The sequence below is a fragment of the Lates calcarifer genome, linkage group LG2 (assembly GCF_001640805.2).
Source record: "Lates calcarifer isolate ASB-BC8 linkage group LG2, TLL_Latcal_v3, whole genome shotgun sequence".
In the NCBI taxonomy this organism is placed as follows: Eukaryota; Metazoa; Chordata; class Actinopteri; family Centropomidae; genus Lates; species Lates calcarifer.
This window is the reverse complement of record NC_066834.1, coordinates 29,189,810-29,215,978: the sequence shown is the minus strand read 5'-3', so window position 1 is coordinate 29,215,978 and position 26,169 is coordinate 29,189,810. Positions and strand designations below refer to the sequence as shown.

At 41.7% G+C, this 26,169-nt stretch overlaps 1 protein-coding gene across 1 annotated transcript; it reads left to right on the top strand.

The window, feature by feature from the left end:
* On the top strand, positions 1–26,169 carry prtga (protogenin homolog a (Gallus gallus)). Its single transcript, XM_051078360.1, has 20 exons — positions 1–149; positions 1,563–1,865; positions 9,464–9,608; positions 9,783–9,916; positions 10,273–10,569; positions 10,673–10,832; positions 11,222–11,469; positions 12,774–12,938; positions 13,810–14,115; positions 14,882–15,070; positions 21,261–21,356; positions 21,473–21,659; positions 22,430–22,557; positions 22,791–22,961; positions 24,108–24,263; positions 24,405–24,528; positions 24,614–24,755; positions 24,903–25,016; positions 25,527–25,923; positions 26,162–26,169. The coding sequence occupies exons 1-20, from the start codon at positions 83–85 to the stop codon at positions 26,167–26,169; spliced, it is 3,537 nt and encodes a 1,178-aa protein (XP_050934317.1). The 5' UTR covers positions 1–82.

Genomic DNA, 26,169 nt, shown 5'->3' with positions numbered 1-26,169 from the left:
TCTCTCTCGTCAGTAGCACCGCAGCTCATCAGGAGGAAACAACTATGAGAGAGTAGCTAGCATGCACGGACAATTAATGTAAATGGCGCCTGTCAAAAGGAAATTATATCAGCGTTTGCTGTTCTTTGCCGTTCTTCTTCCAATCTCAGGTAAGGAGCATTGTCACTGACATTTTATAAGAAAGAGTGAAGACACTAACAAGCTGTCGGGCACATCACCGTGACTGTCCAGTGTGTGCGCGTTTGACTGTGGGGCTTTAAACAGGAGCTGACCGCAGATCTGTAACGCAACCGTTTAAGTTTTAAAGCTCCTCTGTAACTTAACGGTTAACGGTCAGATTGATGCTGAAACTCAATTAGTCAACATTTAGCCTCAAAAGACCAATAAACTAGAACGCTTACCACCTGAATAACCCGTTCTGACAGTAACATTGGCTAAGAAATGAGCCTGAAGTTCAGTTATTCATTTAAAGGACACGGAGCGCTGAATTATCATGACTGAGTAACTGTCATGTTTTAACTAATCCAACTGTCAGTCAGCTTTTAAACTTCACCGTCAGATTTCATATTGAAGTTTTAACGGTTTACTGTTTTTCAGCTGTGCTTTCACTCATCATGTCATTTGAACCAACTCTGAACTGATTTAATGATTGTAGTTAGTTCAGTCCAACTCTGTTCTAACCTACAGCGACATATAAAGAGATGGTATTCATGACATTAATGCTGCAGAAGTGCTGCAGGTATCCAAAACTTAAGGTGTGAGGTTTGATTTTTGAAATGAGTAGTTAGAGCAGAGCAGAGCAGGTAAGGGTAAAGTGACAGCATTCATATAGGAAAGTAGTACAAAGTAGTGTGACGGGGTGATCTTCTGCAGGATCATCCACTTACAGAGCTGAAAACTGGGATCAGCAGTGTGTCTGTCCAATACAAACAATTCATTTCATAGAGCTAGTGTAGGAAATAAGTGGCTCATGCTGTGGACAGGCTTCCTTTGTTTTGTGAGAAATCACTTCTAAGATGAAAACATTTGTGTTGTTGCAGGTTGTTCTGTTATGGCTTTGAATTAGAAGCTAAGAACCTGCTGTATGTTCTGATATATTGAATTATGGCCTATTAGGAATGACACAGCCTCCCTCTATTCAGTCCTCAAAGGTCACATCACTGAAACATTACCTAAAGTTCATGTTGAGAGTTCAGTAATAGGTTTTTGTGTAAATTAAAGGGACTAGTAGGATCAACTGTTTCACCTTCAGCTGGTGACTTTATGAGCCATACATAATTGGATTAAAGTGGAGCAGAGAGACTTTATGAAACTACAATGTGATTACTGTACAGGACAGTAGATCTCCTGCTGGCTCCCCTCCAAGCCTCTCAAATGTGATACTTCACCTCAGTAGAAGGTTTTGATCTGTTTCACCCTTGAATCCATTTGACACTGTGAACACTGATAATACCCACCTGGAGGATATTGAGCCATAGCCTGCAAGAAGTGTCATTTTTAGGGTAAAAAAAAGATGCTTAAATGTGCACTCATTCTGATTCTCCCCCCCCCTTTTTCTGCAGGTGTTTTATGCTTTAGTGAATTATTTTTCATCAAGGAGCCCCATGATGCCACCGTCATGCGGAAAGAAGCCATTATTTTGGACTGTCAGGCGCATGGAGAGGCACCCATCGACGTCCGATGGCTCAAGAATGGAGTAAAAGTGGTGGAGAATGAACGGGTGTATCTGCTCTCCAATGGCTCCCTTTATATTTCGGAGGTGGAGAGTAGAAGAGGAGACAAATCAGATGAAGGGTTCTATCAGTGCCTTGCTCAGAACAAGTATGGTGCAATCCTGAGCCAGAAAGCCCGTCTTACAATCGCAAGTGAGTATCACGCTGGGCTCAGTGGTGGTTACAGTGTGGAGACCATGTGATGTGATGTAGGGTGATGGAGGAAGTCAGTCTCTGCGGTCTTGCTGTTAACTACCATTTATTTGCAAGAATCTCCCTGCATGAATCGTTCAGAGAGATTTAAACTTGTTTATATTCCTGTTAATGTTATGTTATTTTCCTTCTTGGTGCCCGGTGTTGCATTCAGGATAGCTTTGGTGGGCAGCAGGAAGTGGGACAAAGTCTTCAAAGTTGGAGCCCCCCCCCCAAAAAAAAGATAGTGTTTGGAGGAGAAATATGCCCATTGGTGTGTTAATGAAGGAGCAGGAGATTTGAAAGGTTAGGAGCTGTCCAGGATACCAGCCCTCCAATGCTAAAGAGCAGATGACCCCTATTCACAGGCTGGGGCTTTCATGTTATTGCACCCTGATCGCTTGAGGAATTGTTCTTTTGGAATGCTTTCTCCTCCAGCGCTGTGCGAGTTGGCCTCGTATTTTAAGGGGGGAGTAGAGAAGCTTCAGGCAGTCAGTCTTGTGGGACCTTATATCCCCCTTCTCCTACTCGACAGGCCACGCATTTTGCCGTAGTACTTTTGCAGAATGTATGTCAACCCTTTTACTCTACATACATGCATGCATGCATGCATTTTTACCATTCCAAGCAAGATGCTGAAATTTCATTTTATATTAAATTCAATGAGGCTGATTTGCATACTCGTGTCTATAGTGGAAGACTGTTTTCCTTTCCATTTCCTCCTCCAGTGTATTGCTGATGTTGAGAAGATCTAAAAACTTTATGGACAAATTGAGTGCAGTTAGTGTGAGTTACATAACAGTTGTTGGTTCTTGAAGTTGTACTTAACTGCATACAGTACTCTCTGGTAGACATCACAGTTGTAGCTCAAATGCTTTCTGGTACTTGAAAATATAGATAGTTTTATTAAGTATTTGAGTAGTTTACCTGCTTTATAGAAGTTAAGAGGTGATAAAGGCTGCCAGTAAGCTTTACTAGTTTGTTTTAAAATGGCACTTAGACATGCTTGAGGGTCTATCTGGAAGCTCATAAAATTTGCACATACCTGAGAAATGCTCAGTTGAAGGACACAGAGGTAGCAGTGGGGGTTGTTGTGAGTGGTGTGCACACACACACATACGCGCACACACACACTAATGTGAATTGCCGTTTCCCGGTACCATGGCCTTACTCAGAGTGTCTAAATGACCAAACTTTATTGCAGGCCTTACCAGGTCAGCAGGGGCTGGAGGCTTTGCACACAATTGTTTTCTGCCTCACTACTCTGGTGAAAGAGTGAAAAGCTTTTCACTCAGACCGTTTTTGTACACATTGCCCCCACCCCCACCCCTCCACCCCAGAGCTCGCAAAAGAAAAGGGTTTCTTTGGCGGCAATTGTTTGTCCTGATATCAGTGGACGGAACAGCTGGACCTGTCCACCGCAGCAAGGCTAATTACATTAACTGTATAAGTTAAAGATTGGAAGTTGATTCTGAGTTCACATTTTGGTTGAAATGTCAGGATGGCAATCCTCTTTAAACACAGCATGACTCTCTTATATGACCTGCCTTTGCACCAGAGTCTGCCTAGAGGTGTTTGCAATGTGTATTTGTTTTTGATGTATTTTACATTTTACATGAAATTGTGTTTATTATGAACATTTTAACCCAGGTGTCACTATGTCCTGAGGTCTTTACACATGTTAAATCCCCAGTACCATATTTCTGGCTCTGGAAATAGATAGATATCCCTCTTTATCAGTCATGCTACTATTTCCTTTCATACAGCATGTGCAGGAATGGTACCCACTGTGAGCTTTTTAATCCTGAGCTCATCTGTTGAAGCTGTGGACTTGCTGGTTGTTCTTTGAGGAATGTGATGGTGACAGAGGATAACCTCACACATTGGGTTTCTCAAGCACAAAGGTGAGACGGGATTTGGCCGTGATGAAAAGGAATGTGACACATGAGACTCATCGTGTGACTTTTGTCAATAGACTTCAGATTGATAGGGATTTCAGTAGAGAGATTGCCTCCTGAGGTGGCTCTCAGTGCACAGGTTTTACCTGTGCATTGCAGTCTGCTTAGTGTCACATATATTGATAGTAAAAAAAGGGTATTAAAGATGCTGCAGTGAGGTTAATTTGACCTCACTGTTGTGTCCATAGGCAGTCAGGCCAGGACCACAGCTTTATTTTAAGTTGCTAAGTAATGCATATGACTTGCACCGGCTCGGTACAATTAGAAACCCCAATAAGACGAAAGTAAACCTCGCTCAGTGTGTGCTGACGTGAATGAATGAAATGCCCTTAAGTGAGACAGCTCAAAGCCTGGAATCTTGTTTTTCTCCTCTGCTGGACACTAAAGGTTACCATGGTTCCCCTGAACGGCAGGCCTAGAGGTCAAAGGTTTCTTTAAATTGTTCAATAGATGGAGGGCAGTGAGACAGAGTCTACTTTTATCAGTTGCTGCAATAGTCATCAGTGGGTCTACCTCTGTTTTCATGAACATCTTTCCGTCTCTGATATGTTGTATTAACACAACTTTTATTTTGCCATCATCTTATTTTTTCCCTATGTCGTGACAAAGGATGAAAGTGATGTCAAAAACAGAATATAGCTATTTGCTGATTTTTTTTCCTTTATCTCCATGTTCTGATCTGGATGTTAAAGACAATGAAGCCACTGTCTGTGGTGAGTGGAGGGTTGCTGTTGAATGATTGGAAAACTTTGTAGCAGAGATAAGGGATTGGAGGAGGGGATGAATGCTCCTTCCAACACTGCACCCCCACCACCCTGGTCGGTGCTTTGAGAGGTCACGCTGCTCATGGGAATAGTTCTTTGTTTAGCCAGGCCAGTGGTCACTTGACTATCCTGCAGCCTGTGAGGAGCAGCAGCACATCTGCCAAACAGCTAGTGATTGATTTGTGGGCTTTCTCAGCTTTGCATTCTTCTCCTTCTTGCTTATCAGCCTTTTTTTTTCCCAAAAGCCTTTTATTAATCTTCAGTGGGGTCGTTTAACATCGTGAAGGACTCATCACTCAAATAAATAGCCGAAATAGCTTGTCAGTAGGAGTTGCACAATGAGTAACTATATCTTCCTTAACTTAATTTGGTATAACCATGTGGTTCACTCCGTTACACAGGATGAGAGGAGAACATGTAAAACTTCTGAGGGTTGTTTCAGTAATTTAGTGGAGGTTTTTCATTGGCGCTGAAGGCCATCAATTTAGCATGGTGCCTGAAGGGTGAGGAGAGGATGATCAATTTTAATGTCTCCCCTAAAAGATGGGGCCCTTGGGGTTGGGTTGGGTTAAGGATGGTTGAGGGGGTATAATAGCCATCCACATAGCTGAGGAGCTCAACACAAACTGTGTGTGTCATCCACAATACTGGAACCAATCAAGGTGATCATACTGTGACATACTGTGAGACTTCTATTTTCTGAGATTGTTTGACACTGCTTGTTTCCTGATGATATCTTATTTAAGTATTTTCATAACTAGAAAGACCAAACAAACAAAAACAGGTTGTTAAAGGTATTTTAAATATCCCTTTCTAACTTTGTAATGGAGGAAAAGTATAGATATTTTTGGTTAAGGTGAGTTCGATGGACTTTCACCAAAACAAATCAGCAAGTCTGTTTTTCAGCAGCTCTAATAGCTCACAACGTGCAGGTAAAGTCTGCTGTGCTGTGCTGTGTTGTGCTCTGGCTGAGAAACTGACCACAGTAACCAGAGGAGAGAGGGCTGAACTAATTCCTGGTATTTGTAAGGGAACCTTTGTTTGGGCCTGACCTGTCCACTGACCTTCAGTTTGTTGAGCTGCTGGCATCAGTGGGCCCATCTGTTGCAGGCTGAAGTGAAGCAAATACAACTTCACTCTACAGGTTCAGTTTGGACCATGGGGATGACGTGCTGTATAAACCAGGAGGCGTGTGGACAGACGTATGTTAGCATATCCTCAGCTTTGGACGTTTAAGTCAAGCGTGCATTTAGTTTCAACATACTGACTGAACATGCCACAACTTTAGTGAATTAAAATGATGTCGATTCAGAAAGAAAAGAAGACTCCTGAGCCGTGGCAGCTTTTAAATTTATGATATTGCAATCCATTGTAGCTGTGTTGTCATGTATTGCAGTTGTTATGTCTAGACTGCATGCAAGGTTTTATTTGTTGTAGCTGCAGCAACTGGCAGATGTTACTGATACAGCAGAAAAGGATATTATTACAAAACAGCATTAAAAAACTTTGACAGCTGGAGAACAAGGTGAGAGATTTGTAGGCAGTTTGCAGGCCAGTAGTGCTGGTTCAGGGTGGTCATGCAGGGCTCTGCTTGAGTTGGTTGCTAGCCAGGATTTGTGGAGGTCAGAGGTGAGAGGTGAGATTGCCGGGAAGGGCAGATGGTCAGAACTGTTTCTTCATGCTTCTGGTGAATAGGCTGAGGTGTTTATTCTGAGTTTGCCAAAATGCTTTGGCAAACAAGACCAAAGGTTTCATATTTGTATAGCTTGGTGTAGTAAAGGAAATGGAAAACACATACTCATTGTGACAGTAAAAACATTTAGTCATTTTCCTTAACAAACAAAAAACAGATGGCTGAATGAGTAAATATATCCAACTGAAGAAACTCACAAAGAGCTTGATGGGTCTGTTTTGATCATTTCATCTCCACATTAGATGCCTCTTGGCAAACATCATCGCACAAAGGAGAAGGTCAGCATTCTATTTTCAGTGGGAAGTGCTCTGGCCACTGCTCCACAAACCCTAGCAGGTATAGATTTTCCATCTTGTCTTAGTAGTTTATCAATAATCAATGATTATCCTGCTGTTTGTCAATCCAGCATCATTTGACTGAATGGGAAGGCAGAGCAGAGAGGCAGAGGATCAGTGCAGCTCATCTCTCCTGCCCTGCAGTCATATCACTTTAGCACATTAATGGCATTTTTGTAAGGGCTTGCGTTAACACGGAGGGGGGGGGGGGTCGGTGGGAGTGTGAGGGGGCGATGGAAGGGGCCTCTCTCTTCTTCTGTCTTCACATCAAACAACCACACTAAGAGGGGTAACTGTCCAGGATTAATTTGATTAAATGCGTCCATGGTGAAAACATCTGATCCCTGACAACAGTCTCTTATCCAACAAGAACAATATTAGTCACATAGATGGGATTTTCTCTCTCACTCTGGAAAACAAGTGTTGTAAACAACATTATAAATGACCACCATCAAGTCATTTAGCTTCTTTTAGATTTAAATTCATGTTACTGTCAGTTGTGTAAAAGTCATAATTCATTAAATGTTTTTTTTTTCCGCAGTCAGAGTTCTACTGCTGTTTAGCACTAGAACACCTGGCAACACTGCCTACACACATCCATCATGGCCGTCATAGACACTGCTGTGTATTTATGACAGTGCAGGGATTTCCTGTAGACTTTTCTCGAAAGCAAGGGTCACTATGGCGTGGTGTTGAATGTCTTTGTGGAAAAATATATTGAATAATGAATTAGTGTTGGCAATATGCAAGTCATAAGCAAAGTTTTATGTTTGTTTCATGTTTAGTTGCTCACTTAGGAAATTGTCATCTAGCTTTTCATGTGTTCACATTAAAGTTGTCCACATATGTGCACAGCTGTTTGTGGGTTCAGTGCTGCGTCCTCAAACCATTGTGGCAGAATAGAACCACTTTTTTTTTGTTTGTTTGTTTTTTAATGTTTCTGTGACAGATGTAGTTTGAATTTGATGCCGTTCTTCCTGCTCCTCTCTGATTCTTCTATACTGAGTGCTGAAGTAGAAGAGGCTCTACATGTGCACAGAGGTTAAAGGTTATTATTATTATTATTATTATTGTATATATTATTGTTTGTTATTCATTACCTAAGAGGTGATGGTTTCATCCTGAAAACTACCATCTTGGAACACACCCACTGAAATTAGAAATAATGGAATTTGCATTGAACAACTTTACTTTTCGAGTCTTATTTGTCCGTTTCTGTGCCTGGATTATTTGATATATTTGTGATGCTCACTGTTTTTTTTGTTTGTTTGTTTGTTTGTTTTTTTCCATATTTTCAGTTTGCTCTCAGAACAGCAGTACAATTGATTTCTTTTAACAACTGATTGAGCTCAGGCTTCTGTAGCTTTTTGAGCAAAGAGGGGGATGGGACACTAGTGTGTGTGTGTAATGGCTTTTAGGACTTTTATGGCCCAGGAGGAACCACTGTCAAAGAGAGCATTTATTTAACAAAAAGAGCTAGAACAACTTAAATCATTATAAAATGCATACATTTCTGTTGGCTGCTGGCTATAAAAGGCCTCATTGTGATTAAGGTTGGACCTCATTTGCTTGCTGCTCAGCTGGTGGCTGACAACAGCTCAGTTTCAGAGAAACCCTATCCACGCAGGATATAGCTGTTCCACTCCAGTCATCACCTTCCTGCAGCACTCAGCAGGTCTGTAGCTTTAGGTTGTAGGCATCTTTGTTTTCTGACATCCACTGGATCTGGCTGAGATAGATGGATGTCTGAAAAATGTCAATATGTTTTGAAAGGAAGGACAGTAATTCAGAAATCTCATCTGTAAAAAGAGATTTTATGTTAATATATTTTTTTTATTTAAATAATATTTTTTTTACTGATAGTGATTCAAATCCTTGCTGCTTTAAGAGCTTCTTCCTAACCCTGAGTTTGTGGGTAGTTTGTAGGGCTTTGTACTGATTTCATGTCCTGGCTTAGAAGTTTTCATCCTGTAGTGTTATGTCAAAGCAAGGTTTATGACAACAAATGGAGTGAAATACAACACCAGCTTTCACAACAAAGAACCTCGAGGGAAAGGAGTTTCCTTTGACATTATCTTTAAAAGACGACATGTTAAGGATAAAAACATGAGTACTCTGTGGTAGTAGAAGCTGTAGATCTGGGCCGACACTCTTCTTATTGCCTTTTAGCAAATGTTCGACTTCAGTATGTCACTGAAGAAGCTGCTATGTGTTACTGCAATACTATTACAACATTACGGTGAAGTATTTATTGACAGACATCGTAGTGGTTGCAAGTTCTCCAGTGGGATGTGTGTGATTTTAAAAGTTTGAAAAAACAGTCCTCTTTAAGTCATTAGATGTAAACCATTAATGATCAAATGTTTTGAATTTTTTTTTTTAAAAAGCCTAATACAATCACTCAGGCCATGTTGTCAAATTAGTTGTTTTGTCCAACCAATAGCCCAACACAAAGATATACAGTTTATAATGATGTCCGACAAAGAATAGACAAGAGTAACAGGTAATTCTCACACTTGACAAGCTATAATCAGCAAATGTTTGGCATCTCTGCTTGAGGAATAACTGAAGTAATCAGTTATCTAAATAGTTGCCACCAACTATTAAGCTGACCAACTAATCAATGAATCAACTAATTGTTTCAGTTCTACGTCTGTTTATTGGGATTCACTGGAAGACAGTATATTATATTGGTGCATTATGAAATAAAGAAAAAACATTTTACAAATGTACAAATGTCCAGTTTGTGATGCAATTTTGCACACATAAAGAGTCTTGAATTTAATTTGTCTGTTTTGTTTTGCTGCAGGTATCTCCTCTTTTGCAATCCAGCCGACGTCCATAGTGGTGACAGAAGGCTCAGTCGCCAGGTTTTCCTGCAAAATTAGTGCCCACCCTCCTCCCATCATCACTTGGGAGCTCAATCGGGTCACATTACCCCTCGCCACTGAAAGGTATACACAAGTTCTTTTTTTTTTTTTTTTTACGTCAGCACTCTACAGCAAATGTTTTGAAGCTGGGAATGAAATATGCTCTGTAAACATTCCTAGCCAGTGTTGGTTGTAAGAAATGTTTAATGTATAATTTTTCCATATTGAGTGAGTGATAAAACCAGATCTGTCATCCAGAATCACAGTTCTGCCCAGCGGCGTTCTTCAGATTCACGGGGTGCAGCGGATGGATGCTGGAAATTACCGTTGCGTTGCCACCAACATTGCCAGCCGCCGCCGAAGCACCGAGGCAACCCTCACTGTCACCCCAGGTGTGTCACCTGGCTTTCTTTTGTTGAAAGTCTTCTGTGAAGAGCATTGATATGCAGTTAGTCACAAAGGAGAAAATCTTGCAGCAGATGTCTAGGCTAATAGGAATATGTGATGGGTTTACTATAATTTTTTTTTTTGTGTTTGTTTTTAGTTATAACTACAAAAGGTGTAACTATATTCAAGCCAATACTCTAATATTACAGTTAAGTATTGGTTGTGTCTCTCAGGCAGGATTGATGAAAGGCTTATTTATTCCCTAAAGGGACAGCACAGAAATAGTATTTTCACTTGAATCTATGAAACTATATGCACTAAAGCTGTCCTTCACCCCCTCTTCCTCCTGCTTTCTCCGCAGCTCCCAGCCCTCTGCTTCCCCAGAGGCCGCGCATCATTGCTGGGCCACAGAACATTTCAGTGTCGCTGCACCAGAGTGCCATTCTGGAGTGCATGGCCACAGGCAATCCCAGACCCATCATCTCCTGGAGCAGAGCGGACAGCAAGTCTATTGACGTTTACAACACCAAAGTGTTGGGAAATGGCAACCTCATTATCACAGACATCAAACCCCAGCATGGAGGAGTCTACATGTGCAGAGCCTCCACTCCCGGCACACGGAACTATACTGTCGCTTCAGCCAATGTCACCGTGCTGGGTAAAGATATTCAATATATGGAAGTTTGGCTGTGTATACTTGGAGTCTGTATTGATAAGTCATAATTCAGAAGCTTCATGTCACTGATGTTGTTCTTCTAAAGCACCACCCTCCTTGGTGGAGTGGCCGGAGAGCCTGACCCGTCCACGTGCCGGCACTGCCCGCTTTGTATGCCAGGCTGAAGGAGTTCCAACACCTCAGATCACTTGGCTCAAGAACGGAGAGAAAGTTCACTCCAACGGTCGAATCAAGATGTACAACAGGTACCTTTCTCTCCATTTGAAGGATCAAATAAATTCCTTTTCTGTCACATCAGATGTATTTGCTTTGTATGCACAGAGATAATGAACAGGAGCCCTAACTCTCTTAATACTGTTGAGACACTCATTTAACAGTCGTTGTTGACCAATTTAAAACTATTTGAATAATTCACTACTGTCCCTACAGTAGGGAGGAAACTGAATAATTTAAAGCGGTGCAAATGGGGTTTTAGTCAGTTTCCCTATAATTTGCTCCTGCTCCTTATTTAACTGTCAGTGCTTGTTAAAGGTAATTATAGAATGACTACACCCTGGTAATGGAGGCTCAGAATGAAGCCATCTGTGTGTACCCATAGTCTTCATCTGTGTGTGTGTGTGTGTGTGTCCCTCAGCAAACTGGTGATCAACCAGATCATCCCTGAGGACGATGCCATTTATCAGTGCCAGGCAGAGAACGAGCAGGGATCGGTGCTCTCCATGGCAAGGCTCATTGTGGTGATGTCAGAGGACAGGCCGAGCGCGCCCCGGAATATCCGAGCTGACACGGTGTCAAGCTCCGCCATCCTTCTGGCTTGGGAGAGGCCTCTGTATAACTCAGATAAAGTTATTGCCTACTCAGTGCACTACATGAAGGCTGAAGGTGAGTGGTGTGTAAACAAACAAGCAAGCGTTTTTTGTTTGGTCTTTTTTCCTCACAGGGACAAAAAGTGAGGAAGGAAACTATTAATACATTTAGACATTTTATGTTTATGATCTTTATGGCCTCAGGAAACAGCAGCAGGAACTTAAATTGTGCCTCTTCCTGTCTACAAAGTATAATGTAGGAGTTAAAATGTGTTGTCAATGCTATGCTTGTGGGCAGAGGCAAAAAAATAAAGTGAAGTAAAATCAAGTAGAATGAGGTAGAACAACGGCTTTTTCTTGACAAACAGCAGTTAGTCATCTACAGACCATGGCCCTGTGGAGTTTCAAGATGCAGGGTCCCTTCCTTTCGGCTGATGAAATGCAGGATGCAGACAAAACTATTCACAAAAAAGCACAAGGGTTGTAGTGTGGCAGTAGAAAAGCCTGAGAGCCTTTCAGCCTCCTTCCTGGGAACTCTTGCTGCTGACAACAAGAGTCACATTCAAACAATACATCATTTCAGAAGAAAACTCAAGCTTGTCCATTCAAGCTCTGCACTTAATTATAATGCCACTGACTTCCAATGGGGGAGGTGAGATGTACAGAATTCACCTAGAAAAAAAGAAACACCTGCTAGATTTTGTTGGGGATAAGGAGGTCAAAATAAAGAGGAACAAGTTGAACAAATTCTCTCTGTTTTATTCTTAACTGGCATCTGTCAAGGATTTTCCGCACTTGATTTAGTGACACAATCTCCTCGGTCCCAGTCACAAAGAATGGCTGTTCACTGACATTGACAGAGTATCAGAGAGTACGCTCTGCACCTGAGGTTACAGATAGAGAGGCTTTGCACTAAATGGAGGCTCTAACCAAAGGAGGAACTAATTAGTCTGTGTGATGGGGTGTCCAGAAGTGTGTATTCTGCAAGGGCAGTGGGCAAGTGTGAATTGGAGAGGAAGGCAGACTTTGTTAAACTTTTCAGGGAGACTTATTGATGCATTCAGACTGTAGAGAATACCTTTTTGTTTACTTCCAAGTACCTTGTTTACCAGGTCAAAAATCAGACCAGTTAGTTTTTTCCCTTTGGGGAGAAAATAACATCTTTTGTGTGACTTTGCATTAATTAAACCACTATTACACAAAGAGGCATTTGAAGAACTAGTGCAAATGAACATAGAGTTTGTTTCAGGAAGTTAAGCTGGAGCTGCACAAGATTTTGTAATATCAAGACAAGACAGAGGGACTGTTCCTTTGGTTTCCATTGACAGGAAATTGTGATTTTTTTTTCCAACTCTTTTTACAATGTTGTCATTTGTCCAGGATTAAACAACGAGGAATATCAAGTTGTCATTGGAAACGACACAACTCGCTACATTATTGATGACCTGGAGCCAGCGCGCAACTACACCTTCTATGTTGTTGCCTACATGCCCATGGGAGCCAGTCGAATGTCAGACCACGTGTTCCAGCACACGCTTGAGGATGGTGAGGCATACACCCAGTGAAGATTATAAATAACAAAGTCAATCCCACAGTAAATACAAAAAGCAAAAAACAGGGAGGTCGTGGAGTTATTGATCTTTTAATAGTCTGTTAGACTCTGTTATTCCACTGGGAGCTCAGAGAATGTTTGTTTATACCATGTTGAATGAGCTTTGTTGTTGACACAAGAAACAGTCAAATTATTTATGTGTACAGTGTGCGTCTATGTACACAGACTCATGTAGATGTATCTGTATTTCTACATCACATGCCCCTGGAGTGTTTTTGAATTCCAGGCAAACCTCATTGGTTCATGGTCTTGGCCTGGGGGGTTTAAAGGCTGCCGTGTGTCTGTTCTACTTGACTGAAGTTATTAAATTATATTACATTGACTTTTGTGCACACAGGGCCAGCCCAAGGTCGCATTTAATGGGTATTTTGGTAAAGAAAATGTAATCCACATTTAATACAGAAGTAAATGGAATAACTGTAAATTAGTTAATCATGCATGGTCATGGATGTCGGTTTTCTAACATAATATATCACAATGTTGTACATTTCCTGGGAAATTGATTGAAAACTGTTTATGGATTAAATAACCACATAGGAATGCTTTGGTTACTCCATGACATTCAATACCTGATAAGTCAAGGTAATTTATCACATTGATTCAAAAATGCCCTGAAACTGTGCTGCTTATGGATTTCCAACTTTGCCCACTATGGCCTAATACATACCAGTGTGAGTGTGTGTGTGTGTGTGTGTGTGTGTTTTTTTTTTTATGCATAATCTGGTGGGTCAGTCATAATCTTACTGTTACTTCATGATAAAGGACGTGTTTCTGTCTTAACTGTCCTGTTTTGTTTGTCCACAGTTCCCCTCCGCGCCCCTGAGCTCAGCCTCACCAGCCGCAGCCCCACAGACATCCAGGTGTCTTGGCAGCCTCTCCCCGACAAGCTGAGTCGCGGTCGAGTCTCCACCTATCGTTTGTCCTATCGCACCAGCGCTGAGAATACAGTCTCACAGATGGAGCTACCTGGAGAGAAGACCCATCATCTCCTGGAAAACCTGCAGCCCGACACCATCTACCTTCTGCGTATTGCTGCTGCCACCAGTGTGGGGTGGGGCGAGCAGTCTGCTTGGACATCTCACCGCACTCCGAAGGCATCCAGTGCTCGAGGTACACAACATTAGGACGAGTTGTCCTCATGAGCTCTGAAATAGCAGCACAAAGATGAAGTCAAAATGCACTGACACATTGAAAAAATGGAAGAAGTTCTCTCTGAACTCCTCAGTTTAAACCATGAAACGGAGCAAAGAGAAGAGCTCACTCTAATCTTGTTAAGGCATTGCGTTTGTTACTCTGTGACCTTTGCCCTCCACTGTCAGTAACATTGGAAGGGCTTCAGTCATGGGTCATAAAGGAAGCCACTCAGGCCTCCGGGTGAGAAAGAGTATATGGCTGTTTAGAGCTACATCTGAAGCATTGAGGCGGGGGGAAGGGAGGATTCATTTTTCCTGCCCATCTCTATTGCCCCCTGTCTCCAATTTAAACTTCTATTGGTAAACTCCATTCTCCTCATTCCTAAAATAAAAACGTGTGAAAACACTCCCTTGACTGACAGTGTGGTTGTCTCTGGGCTGCATTGAGTGTGAAACAGCTGGTGAGGCATCAGATGGTAGTTTCACTTTTCAAAGAAAAACCTCAGGAACCTCCTCTGTCTATCACATAAACACTGGAAATGGTTTCCAGTTTTCTAAGAACAAGCTCCTGCTGCAGTTATATGGTATAAATAGCAATCACAGTGACTTGTTTGTTTAAATTAATGTTAGCAGCATGAAAAGCACGTCAGCAACACTGTGTTTTTTTAGTTCTAGTGTAGAATTGTAGATCTGGTAATATCATGATCAAAATCTAAATGTTTTTTTCACACTTTCCTCTATAGTTCCTCTGGCTCCTGAGCTGCATTTGGAGCCTTTAAACTGCACCACTATTTTGGCACGATGGCAGTTAGCACCCAGAAACTCAGCTGGTGTGCTAGGCTACAGACTCTTCTACCACGAGGAGAGCCAGCCTGAGAACTCCCCGGTTCAGCTGCGCGCCTCAGATAACACACACATCATCGGAGGCCTCGGTGAGTTTCGTGTCAGATCATTGGAGTTACCTCCTCTCTCTGTGGTACCTGGTATGCAGTACATTCTACACTGTATTTTTGTGGCTTTCTTGTGCACACCATCGCTCAACAACACTTAACAGAAGCTCCATATTAACACTACAAGTGTCTGATCTCATGAGGTTTTGGGACCTTCTGCTGTGTAGACATAGGAAAAAACTATTTTCTTAAAACCCATACAACTCGTTATTGCTTTAAGGTACATGTTCCTATTAATAGTAGCTGTGTGTGAAGTGAGGAACAGCACACAGACAGAAATTTCCTAAATTATTGTAATCAATGGCCTCACTAGCGTAACTGATTCTATTTAATGTATGTTAATGTTAGTGATGAGACTTGGCAGCTAAAGTACTTTTGTTGACATTACAGTGTGTGAAGACTAGGAAAAAGAGACATATGACCACACAGAAGGATGCATTAAGCATGCACCTACATACTCTAGCTAATGACTACAAGACACTCCCAGAGATTTTAATGAAAACTTGCATGTCTTAACAATTAATTGGATTATTCAAGTTCAGAAAGTCCTCAGTGAAGTAGTTCATGGGGGACAAATTTGATTAAAAAGAGCAGCAGCAGCATCAATTGAGAGCATAGCTTATGAGTGATTAATTGGCTTAAGTCTTGTCATGTGTCAAACAGAGGTTTGTGAAGCGTGGAGCAGAACAGCGCTACATCCCACATCCATGACCTCCCAACCTCCGTGAGGGGTTTCAGGGTTAGTGTGTGTGTCCTCTCAGCAGCTGCTCGATGGTGTTTGGGGCATATCACAGCTCTTCTGGCCTTTAGGTCAGATTCATTTTGGCTTTTTTTGTTTGAGAGAGGAAAGGGGGCTCAGGCCAATGCAGTGGACAACTGACCATCTGTGGCCAAAGGGGGTCAACCAGGTGGTCAGCAGCTGAGTTGTAAATCAGCAGGCTTAGTGCTGGAGCAGGATCAGAAAGAGAGAAAGAAAGATGAGGAGGAACTATAAATTACTATAGGTGTTAACTCTAACTCCTGCAGGCATTTAGGTAGTTAGATACTTAGTTCAGTGGTTTAATAATGCTAAAATACACTCCTCTGGAATCTGACTATGAAAGTAGACATTAAGTTTTTTAGTCATTAAATCTTCTTCCATATTATTTCATTTTATAATGGTGGTTTGGAGTGTATATTATAGAGGAGTCACCTGAGTGTTTTTTTCATGGCTCTTTGTTGTTTAATCCAATCACTCTGAATATTGAATAAATGTTCTGGGAGGATGAGGAAGCTGCAGTCACAGCTGATTATTATTCTTAAGCCAATCAGCAAGATTAGCATCAAACATCAAAAATAGAGCTTCAGATGAAGAAAAAGAATGATCTTTTTGTTCCTCTTTGGTAAAGGAGCTTTGCAGGGCTGTGTTTTGAAGAGAGAGAAGCTGTTTTGTGGAGGCTGATTTATTATGTGTTTTATGACTGCTCTGAGCAGTGTTGCTGGAGGAGCATTGACATCAAAGACTTTCATTGTGTTTGGCTAGGAGAGCCACAAAAGATAGTTTATTAGCCAAGACTTAAAGGAAATGCAGCCTCTCACCAACTGAGCTGTAGGCCAAACAATGAGCATGTCTTGTGAGCTCACTATCTTGCAATTTCTTTCTCATGGATTCGCTGCAACACAGGGCACAAGGAGAGAGGTATAAAGTGAAGCATCTGACCTCCTGCGTGTCTTCTTCAAGACATTACTATTTGATGTTATTATAGCTGCGCCATAGCTAAACAGCAAAACAAATCTTTTGATATAACACAATGAGGCTGTTAAAGAACGCTTTTAAACATTCAGATTCTAAAGGGAATTGAAATCAAACTTTAAGAAACTGAATAGAAGAAAATGTAAAGTCTACAGATTTAGGATATAAGAGCCTGGCACAAATGCTAACATTTAGCTAACATGAGCCACCATTCACTACTTGATATACAAGATGTAGTTAAGCTGTAGAAGCAAAACGCCTGAGACTACTGATTTGAGCAAGAATGGCTTTTCCTAATGAACTTTTCATTTGCAAGATGAAGAATGTGTTATTTAGTTTTTTAAAAGTTGCATGGTCTCACCTTTTAAAGGGCTCACTTAGGATCTATTGGTAAACTGTTCCACCAGAGAATAGTAACTACTCTGTACTCTGTATCCATGATCACAATGCAGAAGGAAATATGCATTTTAGGAGCTGTTTGATAAATTATTGTACTATTTAGTTATGAAGTAATGCAGTGACTGTCTCAGCTACAGTCTCTTACTTACTATAAGCTGTAATGACAGCTAATAAAGTTGGTATTTACTCCCAAATGAGCACATGACCTGAATGGAGAGAGAGCACAGGGCTTTGGTTTATTAGAATTTCTCTGTGCTATAACAGTGACATGACCTTAATGAGCAGAACGAGCTAATCTTGTGAGGATATTTTCAAAATGTTTTAGGATTTGTGTACATGTTGCTCCTGCTTTCTGCACTTTTATGCTTCAATCATTGTCCTGCAAAATATTCTGGTCCTCTCCCTGCTATGAGAATATATTATAGTATTTCTGAGGCATTATTTGCCATTTTTAACAGCATATTGATGATTTAAAGCAACAGATGCTCTAATGCAGGTCCACATTTTGTGCCCTGAAAACTACCAAATTGATTTTTTTTTTCTCAGCAGGGGATCTCTGCAAATTAAATCTGCTTGTACTGTAAATGGCATTTCCTATAATCACTGCGATGTTGTATACAGCAGCCATTCCTTTTTTGGCAGTAACATTGATTACTGAACTATCAGCTTGTGTCAAAATTGGATACTGCTGATTCAGGTCTGTGTATAGCTGCAGAAAGACATGCTCTGAGCTGGCTGTTAAATTATCACTTATGACGATCCAAATGATTGAGAGCACACCCTGAGAGACAGGAATGTGCGCGAGAGGCTCCAGTTGGGTATAAATGACACCGTGATGTGACCTTTCCTCGCATGTGTATTCTCCACTTGGCCCATTAGAAGAACATGTAGTCATCGTCAGGGTTTAAATACCTCTCATACCTGTTGGCACCAGGCAGCGCTGTGTGCACAACTGTAGATTTATCTTACAGCTGCAGGCCATGGTGCATCTTCTTGGCTCCTTCCAATTAAACAGGCATGCTTGGTGTGCACTCTGGGCATCATTTTAAAAGGTCATTTTGTGCTTAATTTGTGTGTGTGTGTGGTTGTGTTTGGTGATTTGTGTAAGTAAGGGCAAAAGAGAGAAGGAGAGAGGGGGAGGGGGAGGAGAGAGAGATGATAGATGCTGGTGTGAGGGTTCATGCAGGAGTTGACATTTATGGCCCCTGTTCAGGCCTGGCTTGCTGCGGCCTGGGGGGCCTTTCACGGGGCTGAACAAAACCTCAGAGGCCAACAGGATCTGCATTTTGGCTGTAAAAAAACAGGGTGACCACAAATGGCTCAAATATGCCCTTTAATGCAAACAGCATAATTTATGGGAGTAAGGCTGTATGAGATTTATCCCAGTGGGAAGGACAGGAAATTGTCTTCACTCAAGGAATGGCATCTAAAACTAACTTTAATGCAGCCACATTTCTAGTTTGTGACTTAAGTACTAATGCTTCATCAGTTAGTGCTGAAATAATTAAGTGAAAATTAATTGGCCTAATTAATTATTTCAATCAAAGCAAAAACACCAAATATAAACACTTCCAGCTTTTAATGTGAGGATTTGCTGCTTTTGTCTGTTTAATATCATTGTAAATGTTACAGTGTTAACTTTGGCTCTGAGAATCTGTGATATGCATTTTTTACTTCTTTCTTTTCTTTCACAAACTAAACAATGAATTGAAAAACAGATTGATTAAATATTAAAAAATAAACGTTAGCCGTTATATCAGAATCTTAAAGAAAAGCATAATTAGTTTGATGAATAGTGACAAGTGTTTTGGTAGCTGTGGTAGAGTACATCTACTGTGTTAGTACACACTCTCTTTTAATTAGTGTGTATAATGAATAGATAAGTAACATCCTGGTTGTTTCTTGCTTTGCTGTTGTTTGTGGACACAACAGGACGTAGTAACTAGTGACTCTGTTCACATCGTAATGCTTGTTGAGAGCATCAGGTGTCTGCTCCACTGTGGGTGACAAACAAACCTGTCCACTTAGTTTTCTCTTATCAGGACACTGTGTCACCACCTTTTAAGTGACATTTTATTCTGACTCTTTGGCATTTCCCTGTTTTTCCACTCACTTCCTCTGCTTGACCCTCCCCCTTTAGAGAGAGTCTCTGTAACCCCTCCTTTTGCAGGATTTAGCTTGCCAAGATTCCATGTCAAAGGTCATGGCCCAGATGTCACAGCTTCCCCCCTCTCATAGCTCCTCTTTCGCATAATTACGGCAGGCCCATTGTATTGTGGGGCTGGGTAGAGGTGCATTCTACATGCCTGCTCCTCTCTAAAAGTGGACAAACTAAACAAACTGTCCAGAAACTCTGGATGACGTGGTGGATGTTGTACAAAAACTACAGACCCTCTGATTATATGTATCTGTTGCAACAAGAAACAGAAATATGCAAAGAAAAGTTACTTGTTCCTGCTGATCATCTCTCTGCTCAGTCTTGGCATGGTAAACATTTATCTACTCTGCACAAAGAATTCTGCCACCAACTCATGATACAGTTTATGTTAGTTTTGTGTGTTAATATCTTTTTTCTCTCCCTTTAATTGTCATTGTAAAGAGCTGTTTAGTTGTAGGCAGTGAGAATCCATATGCAAAAAAGAGGCTCATCATGTTCCACACCCATGACCCCAGATTCTTTCAAAGTTTTATCTCAGCCTGACCTGCTGGCCCTGGTCTGGCTCCAGTGAAACTCCTCAGGGCTGCGTGGGGGTGGAAGTAGCTCAGCTTCACCCCTCCTAAATCTCCATGGTCACAGATTCATCTCCTGTGGTCTCCCTTTTCTCTCGACCCCTTAAATGTCTCAAACTTCAGTAGAAGATTGTTTGTTTTCTGCAGGATAGACAGAAATGTAGTACTAGTAATAGGCTCAAGATAGATTTCACCTTAATTTGTGCAGAATTCAGATTTGAACTACATTTTGCTGAACATGTTTCTGTAACATGAATGCAAGAAATTGTACTAGAATGACACCTATAGTCCAGCATTTTCCCAGTTAACGGTAAATATGTACTGACAGGTAAACGGCTCTAATATTAACACTAATATTAACTTCAATTTTTACACAAAATGGAAAGTAGTACCTCTCTCTCCTACTTAAAACTCTGTCACTGATTAAATTTCACATCAGAAGATACAATACTTGCTACATGTTGTCAAGAAAAAATATGTGCAAAAATGATTTTATCTTGAAAATCATGTGTCTCCCACCAAACCAAGCATGTGATCAAGCATCTGAGAAATATTAATTACACTCTGAATTTCTTTTACTGGCTGTAAGAGTCGACAGATACAGCTAACAATATTGATATTATCTGCAACATTTAGATTGGACCCTCATCATTATTCTTTTAAGGGTAAAAGGGACATTTGGTCAGATGGCTTTTGTTCAGGAGAGGGTCTTCAGGGTCACTGAGGCCTACAACTGCTGTTGACCATCAGTGTTGTCCTTCCCTGGGGATTTTGTCCGTCGATTTGAACCCCCAGATTCTGGACCTAAATAGGAGTGGCCACTAACTACTGACCAGCAGGCCTGACTGGGGCTGGAGGAAGGTCTTTCTTACTTGTGCTGAAAAGACTTGGTGACAGGGTGATGGATAGTCTGGGCTCTTGTGTTCTGCTGCCCTGAGTGCTGCAGAAACTGACCAAAGGACTCACGGCACTGAGCATCTGTTGCACTGCCTCACCTCTTGTTCCCACCACACCATCAAACTCAAAAAACCTCACTGACCCCACACCAACGCAGTCCAGCTCTCTTTCATTTAGCACCCCTGCTTCCTGTTGGCTTAAGAATCACATCGTCATCTGGCACCGTGTCACAGCCCGTATTGAATCATTACACTGAATAAATTTGTATAAACGTTACCTGAAGTCCAGATCTGAGAGACCATGTAGACTAATGTATTTTGAAGCAAAGAGTTGGAGTGGGTGTTTTTCCTATTTTTGATTTGATTAGATTTGATTGATTTACACATTTTGGTTTTTGTCTTTTTCTCTCTAAAGACCCAAGGAAGAAGTACCATGTTAAACTTCTGGCTTACAATTTCATTGGAGATGGCTACCAGGCAGACCAGACTATCAGCACCCCTGGATGTGTCTGTACGTCCCACAAGACACTTGAAAATATTCAAGTGACAGCATAATGCTGTCACCTGTACTTGCAGTAAAACAAAGTTAGAACAAAAACCAAACATTATTCTCAATGTATCTCTCAGCTGTTCGAGATCGCCTGGTGCCCCCTCCACCTCCTCCACACAACGTGTACGCCAAGACTAACAGTTCCACCGCGGTGTTTCTGCACTGGGGCCGACCAGCTTTCACCTCCAGCCAGGCGGTCAACTACACCATCCGCTGCAACCCAGTAGGCCTGCAGAACGCCTCCCTGGTGCTCTACTTGCAGACGTGAGAATCTCTTCTTAATACTATTAATCTCAAACAGAATGAATCTGTTTTTTGTGGCTAACTGTATAGTGGTTTGTTGCTAAGCCCTTAGCTTAACACAGTGTGCTGTTATTGACAGAAATGTGACATTTCAGCAGTAGCTCATTATAACAGCCTTGTGTCAGCTGTCCTCTGTGTTTCTTTACAACACTTAACAGCATGAACACTTTCCTCACATTTGTTGGGGGAAGTTTACAGGTCAGTATTATTACTGTTTTCTCTCTCCTCTCTCAATGGCAGCACAGCTCCATATCACCACCTTGTGGCCATTATTATAGAGGCAGTTCAACTTAAAACAATATCATGTTTCAGCAGTAGAGGAGTCTGTAGTTTCAGTTCTGCATTTCTAGGACCCTATTTTTTGTGACTGCATCATCCAGCAAATTGGTTAAAGTTAGGGGTAGGGTTAACCTTTGTTTATGGACATGCATAGAATAAATCAGGTTTCTGGTATGGTGTCACAAAAAAACCAGGGTCCTAGAAATGGGTTTCTAAACTGGAGCCTTTTCTACTGTAGAAACATGTTACTCTGCCAAAACCCAAGTAAACTCAGGAAGAACTGAGTGATATCGTGAGTGATTTCATCACAATATTTCAAAGCTTAAGTTACTTTGACCTAAATGCCTCTGAGTGCATTTTATCAGTATGACCTGCAGAATCAAAATCACACTGGAGATACATGTTAGGAGTAAACTGGTCCTTTAAGTGCCTGTTATGTCTTTATTCTGCAGGCGTGAGCAGAGCCTCTTGGTGCGAGATCTGGAGCCCAATACCAAGTATGAATTTGCTATTCGCCTTCACATTGATCAGCTGTCCAGCCCCTGGAGCCCTGTGGTCTATCAGAGCACTTTCCCTGAAGGTGAGCACAAAAACATTTTGAAATAATTTATTGCATATGCTCTATATGAAGAGTACCACGCAGTAAGCCTGTTTTACACAAGATTATGCTTCTTTGAGTCAGCATTTTAAAATGAATTCTTCACAAATAGCATGAACATGTTAAACTTGCTCAGAGTTGTGAAAAGTCATTTTCTGTTTTAGTGATTTTGATATTTTTATTTGACCTCATCCCTTTTATTCAACCACACACAGCTCCCATGCTGCCCCCTTCCAATGTGAAAGTGACTCTGATTGAGGAGGACACTGCGCTGGTTTCATGGAAGCCTCCAGATGAACCCAACATAGCTGTGACTCATTACACCATCCTGTACGCCTCCAGAAATGAATGGATAGCAGGGGAATGGCAAGTGCTGCAAAGAGAAGGTAAGGAGGAAAGAAAAGCTTAGAGAACGACTATACAGGTGCGCAGGGGAAAGGGGACACACAAAGCCTCTCTCCTGTCCCAGACAAATGGTATATTGGAAATCAGTAACTAATTTGAGCATCCAGTCCATGTCTCTGTTCACAGTGATCTCTGAACAGGTTGAGCTCACTCCTTTTGTTGTGCAGGTAAAAGGACAGTTTGGTTTATTGACTCTTTTCACACAAAGACCACAGATTCAAAGTGCAGCAGTGCTGGATGGATTTACTTCTCTTCTCTCCTTTTGTTTTATCAGTCTGTTTGAATTTGATCTAGTGTTAATCTAAAGAACTACAGATGAATGCAGCTTTAAAGTCTAATCTAACTGAATAAGTAAAAAGAGGGTAGAAAATCAACATCCTTAATTAGTCATAGAATATTTCGCTGCCAACTAAAAATTAAGTTATTAGTCTTACCTGGTTTGTGAGTCATGTAGGTGTTTGGAAGAGCGGATGACCCCAGGAAACACAAAAATACACACAACTCTCGCTCTTCCACTGGTGAAGAGGTCAAAAGTGCCCCTCCAGCAGAGCCCCTCCAGCTCAGCCCAACCCCCTATTACCTCAAACTGAGCACCCAACCCCCTTCAGACTGGGTGGTACTGGATAAGGGAATGTGTATAGCAGCTTCATATTCAGCGTACAGACACAAGAGTAGTGTCAATCTTCTCCTCTAATTCTCAGCAAGAAAGCAAATAATTCTTTTGTAGACTTTTAGATATGCACCCACTCATTGCCACGTGTCTATGTGATCCCTGACAGATGAATATATTTTGACAAATTAATTTAAACTCATGGCCCTCATCAGTTGATTATTCTATGACCTAAGTATGTATATAATGGAGGTATGGAGGTGGCTGAAAGATCCACACAAAGCTAGTAAGTGGGCCTTGAGTTATTATTTTTTTCTTCCTTTCTTTTTTTAATCAAACTACCATTTCCAAGGCCAAAATCTGTTTCATGAATGAAAAGGTTGGACAGTTGTTCATACATAAAGACTGCAGCCATCTCATTAAAACACTAGTAAATAAGGTTTAGAGGACGAAAGCCCTATTTCAACAATATATTCATAACATGCAGTTAAACACCAGGGTCCACTCTCACCAACAGGGACCATCACTATGGCGCTGCTGGAGAACCTGAGGCCTGGTCAGGTTTACTTGGTGAAAGTTTCTGCGTCCAACAACATGGGTGATGGACCATTTTCTCACACAGCCGAGCTGTCAGTGCGAGCAGATCTCTCCTCCGACCCCCGGCTGTCCCGTGGCTCCACACACTCCACAGGTCAGTCTGTCAGAATCAGTTGATATTTTACGATGGGAGGCTGTGAAAGTTCTTATTTGAGGCTGAAATATGGTCATCATATGGTATTCAGTAATCTGACAGCGTTGTCTTCATCCTTCATAGCCTTTTCTGATGGCTTCTACCACCTGGACCAAAAATCAATGACAGGGATCACTGTGGGAGTATGTATCGCTCTCATCTGCATCATCATCTGCGCTTTCATCATCGTCTGCAGAGGCAAAAACAGGTACTTAGTATGTCTGAACATGGCAACAGCCCAGTTTCCTGGGGTGTCCTTTCTCTGTAGTGACGTCACATTTGCTTCCCTCTAGGAAATTTTCAGCAGTTAAAACGTACAGAGGAGGAGTCAGCACATCTGCCGCAGCTGCAGAACATCTGGGCTCTGACGGACAAGCTGAGAACACTGATGTGACTGTGCCAATGATGAGTCAAAACCACTTCATTGATGCCAAGGTATTTAACACTTACATTACATTGCAGCCTGTAATATGCCCACTGAAATCCTTTGGAATTATGTTTTTTTTTTTTTCAGGCCTGGAATCACACTCATTTTCTAATTTGTGGTGGACATGGTTCATTACTTCTCATTTTCACTTGTAGGGTGGAACAAATCTCATTATCAATTCTCTCGGCCCTGTTCAACCCGGTGCTGAAAAGAAAAAGAAATGGTTTTCCTTCAGCAATAATGTGAAGAAGGACAGTAAGGCAGTACAGGTAAGGTTAAGAATGATGAATCCTGCATGTTAAATTGTCATGAGCAATTTGTCAATTGATAGGAAAAGAATCCCCCACAATGCATTGCTCACCCAGTGTTTGTAAATTACAAGGGACTCTCTTGTCCTGAGTTGAGCCTCAGGCTGTATAAACACTATGAATTATGAATCCTATCATTATGAATCCACTGTAAGTGTGAACTATGAAAGTAGCCAGGAGGATGTGGAGGAGGTGGTGCAGATTTTTATGTTATTCTAAGAGAAATGAGATTAAGAGGAAAGGAAACACATCTGGTGAGTAGTAAACATAAACACAGCTTTCAGGAACTGCATGAAAAACTATAAAGATCTAAATTAGTTTCTAAATGACTTTCAAAGCTCTCACAAGTAACTTGCATTCAAAGGCAGAGTAAGATCTATTTTCTACAGGTTTACACAGCTGTCTGTAAAACTGTAAAACTGAGCCAACAATACTCAGATTAACTGGAGGAACATTTTCTCTGTGCTGCAGAATATGAGACATGGCTCCACCTCCTACCTGCCAGGTACCACGGTGCTGACCTACAAGGAGGAGTTGTCTCCCTCTCCAGACCAGCCCACCACCCTGCAGGCCCTGCTCAGGCATCCCAGTGACACAGAGGGATCCTCTAACAGCGAGGGCAGCCATGCAACCGGCGACTCAGGTCGCTACTCTCACGACGAGACGGAGATGACCAACCTGTCATCCGGCAGTAGCAGCCGCCCGCCGTCTCTGACAGCGGAGGACAGCGGAGGCTCGGACTGCGGCGATCCTGCTGAAGAGCGGAACAAGCTCGGATCGGAGGAGAGTCAGACGGGCCTGAAGTTAATGAAGTCTGTTGAAAATGGCTGCTGTCGTCAGGAAGCTCAGGAAGCTCAGGGCAGTGTGTGTGAGTTTGTGTGTGTATAGGTGGATGTGTCTATGTGTATGTGTGTGTGTGTGTGAGAGAGAAGCCAGTGGTATACTTGCAAAAAAGTTAAACTGTACTCAATCAGAAAAAAAGTTGGTCACACTGTAGAAATGTCTGTGTACTCACTGCAGCTTCCTTTTTTATCTATTCTCCCTAACAGAAAAATTAAAGGGACAGTTCCAGCTTTAGGGACATGCGCTTATTCTCTTTCTGGCAGGGAGTTAG

Coding starts and splice junctions, on each gene's coding strand:
- prtga (XM_051078360.1), top strand. CDS start 83: ATGGCGCCTGTCAAAAGGAAATTATATCAGCGTTTGCTGTTCTTTGCC. Junction 21,660..22,429: donor CTGGTGCTCTACTTGCAGAC/GTGAGAATCTCT, acceptor TTTATTCTGCAG/GCGTGAGCAGAGCCTCTTGG. Junction 22,962..24,107: donor GCAAGTGCTGCAAAGAGAAG/GTAAGGAGGAAA, acceptor TCTCACCAACAG/GGACCATCACTATGGCGCTG.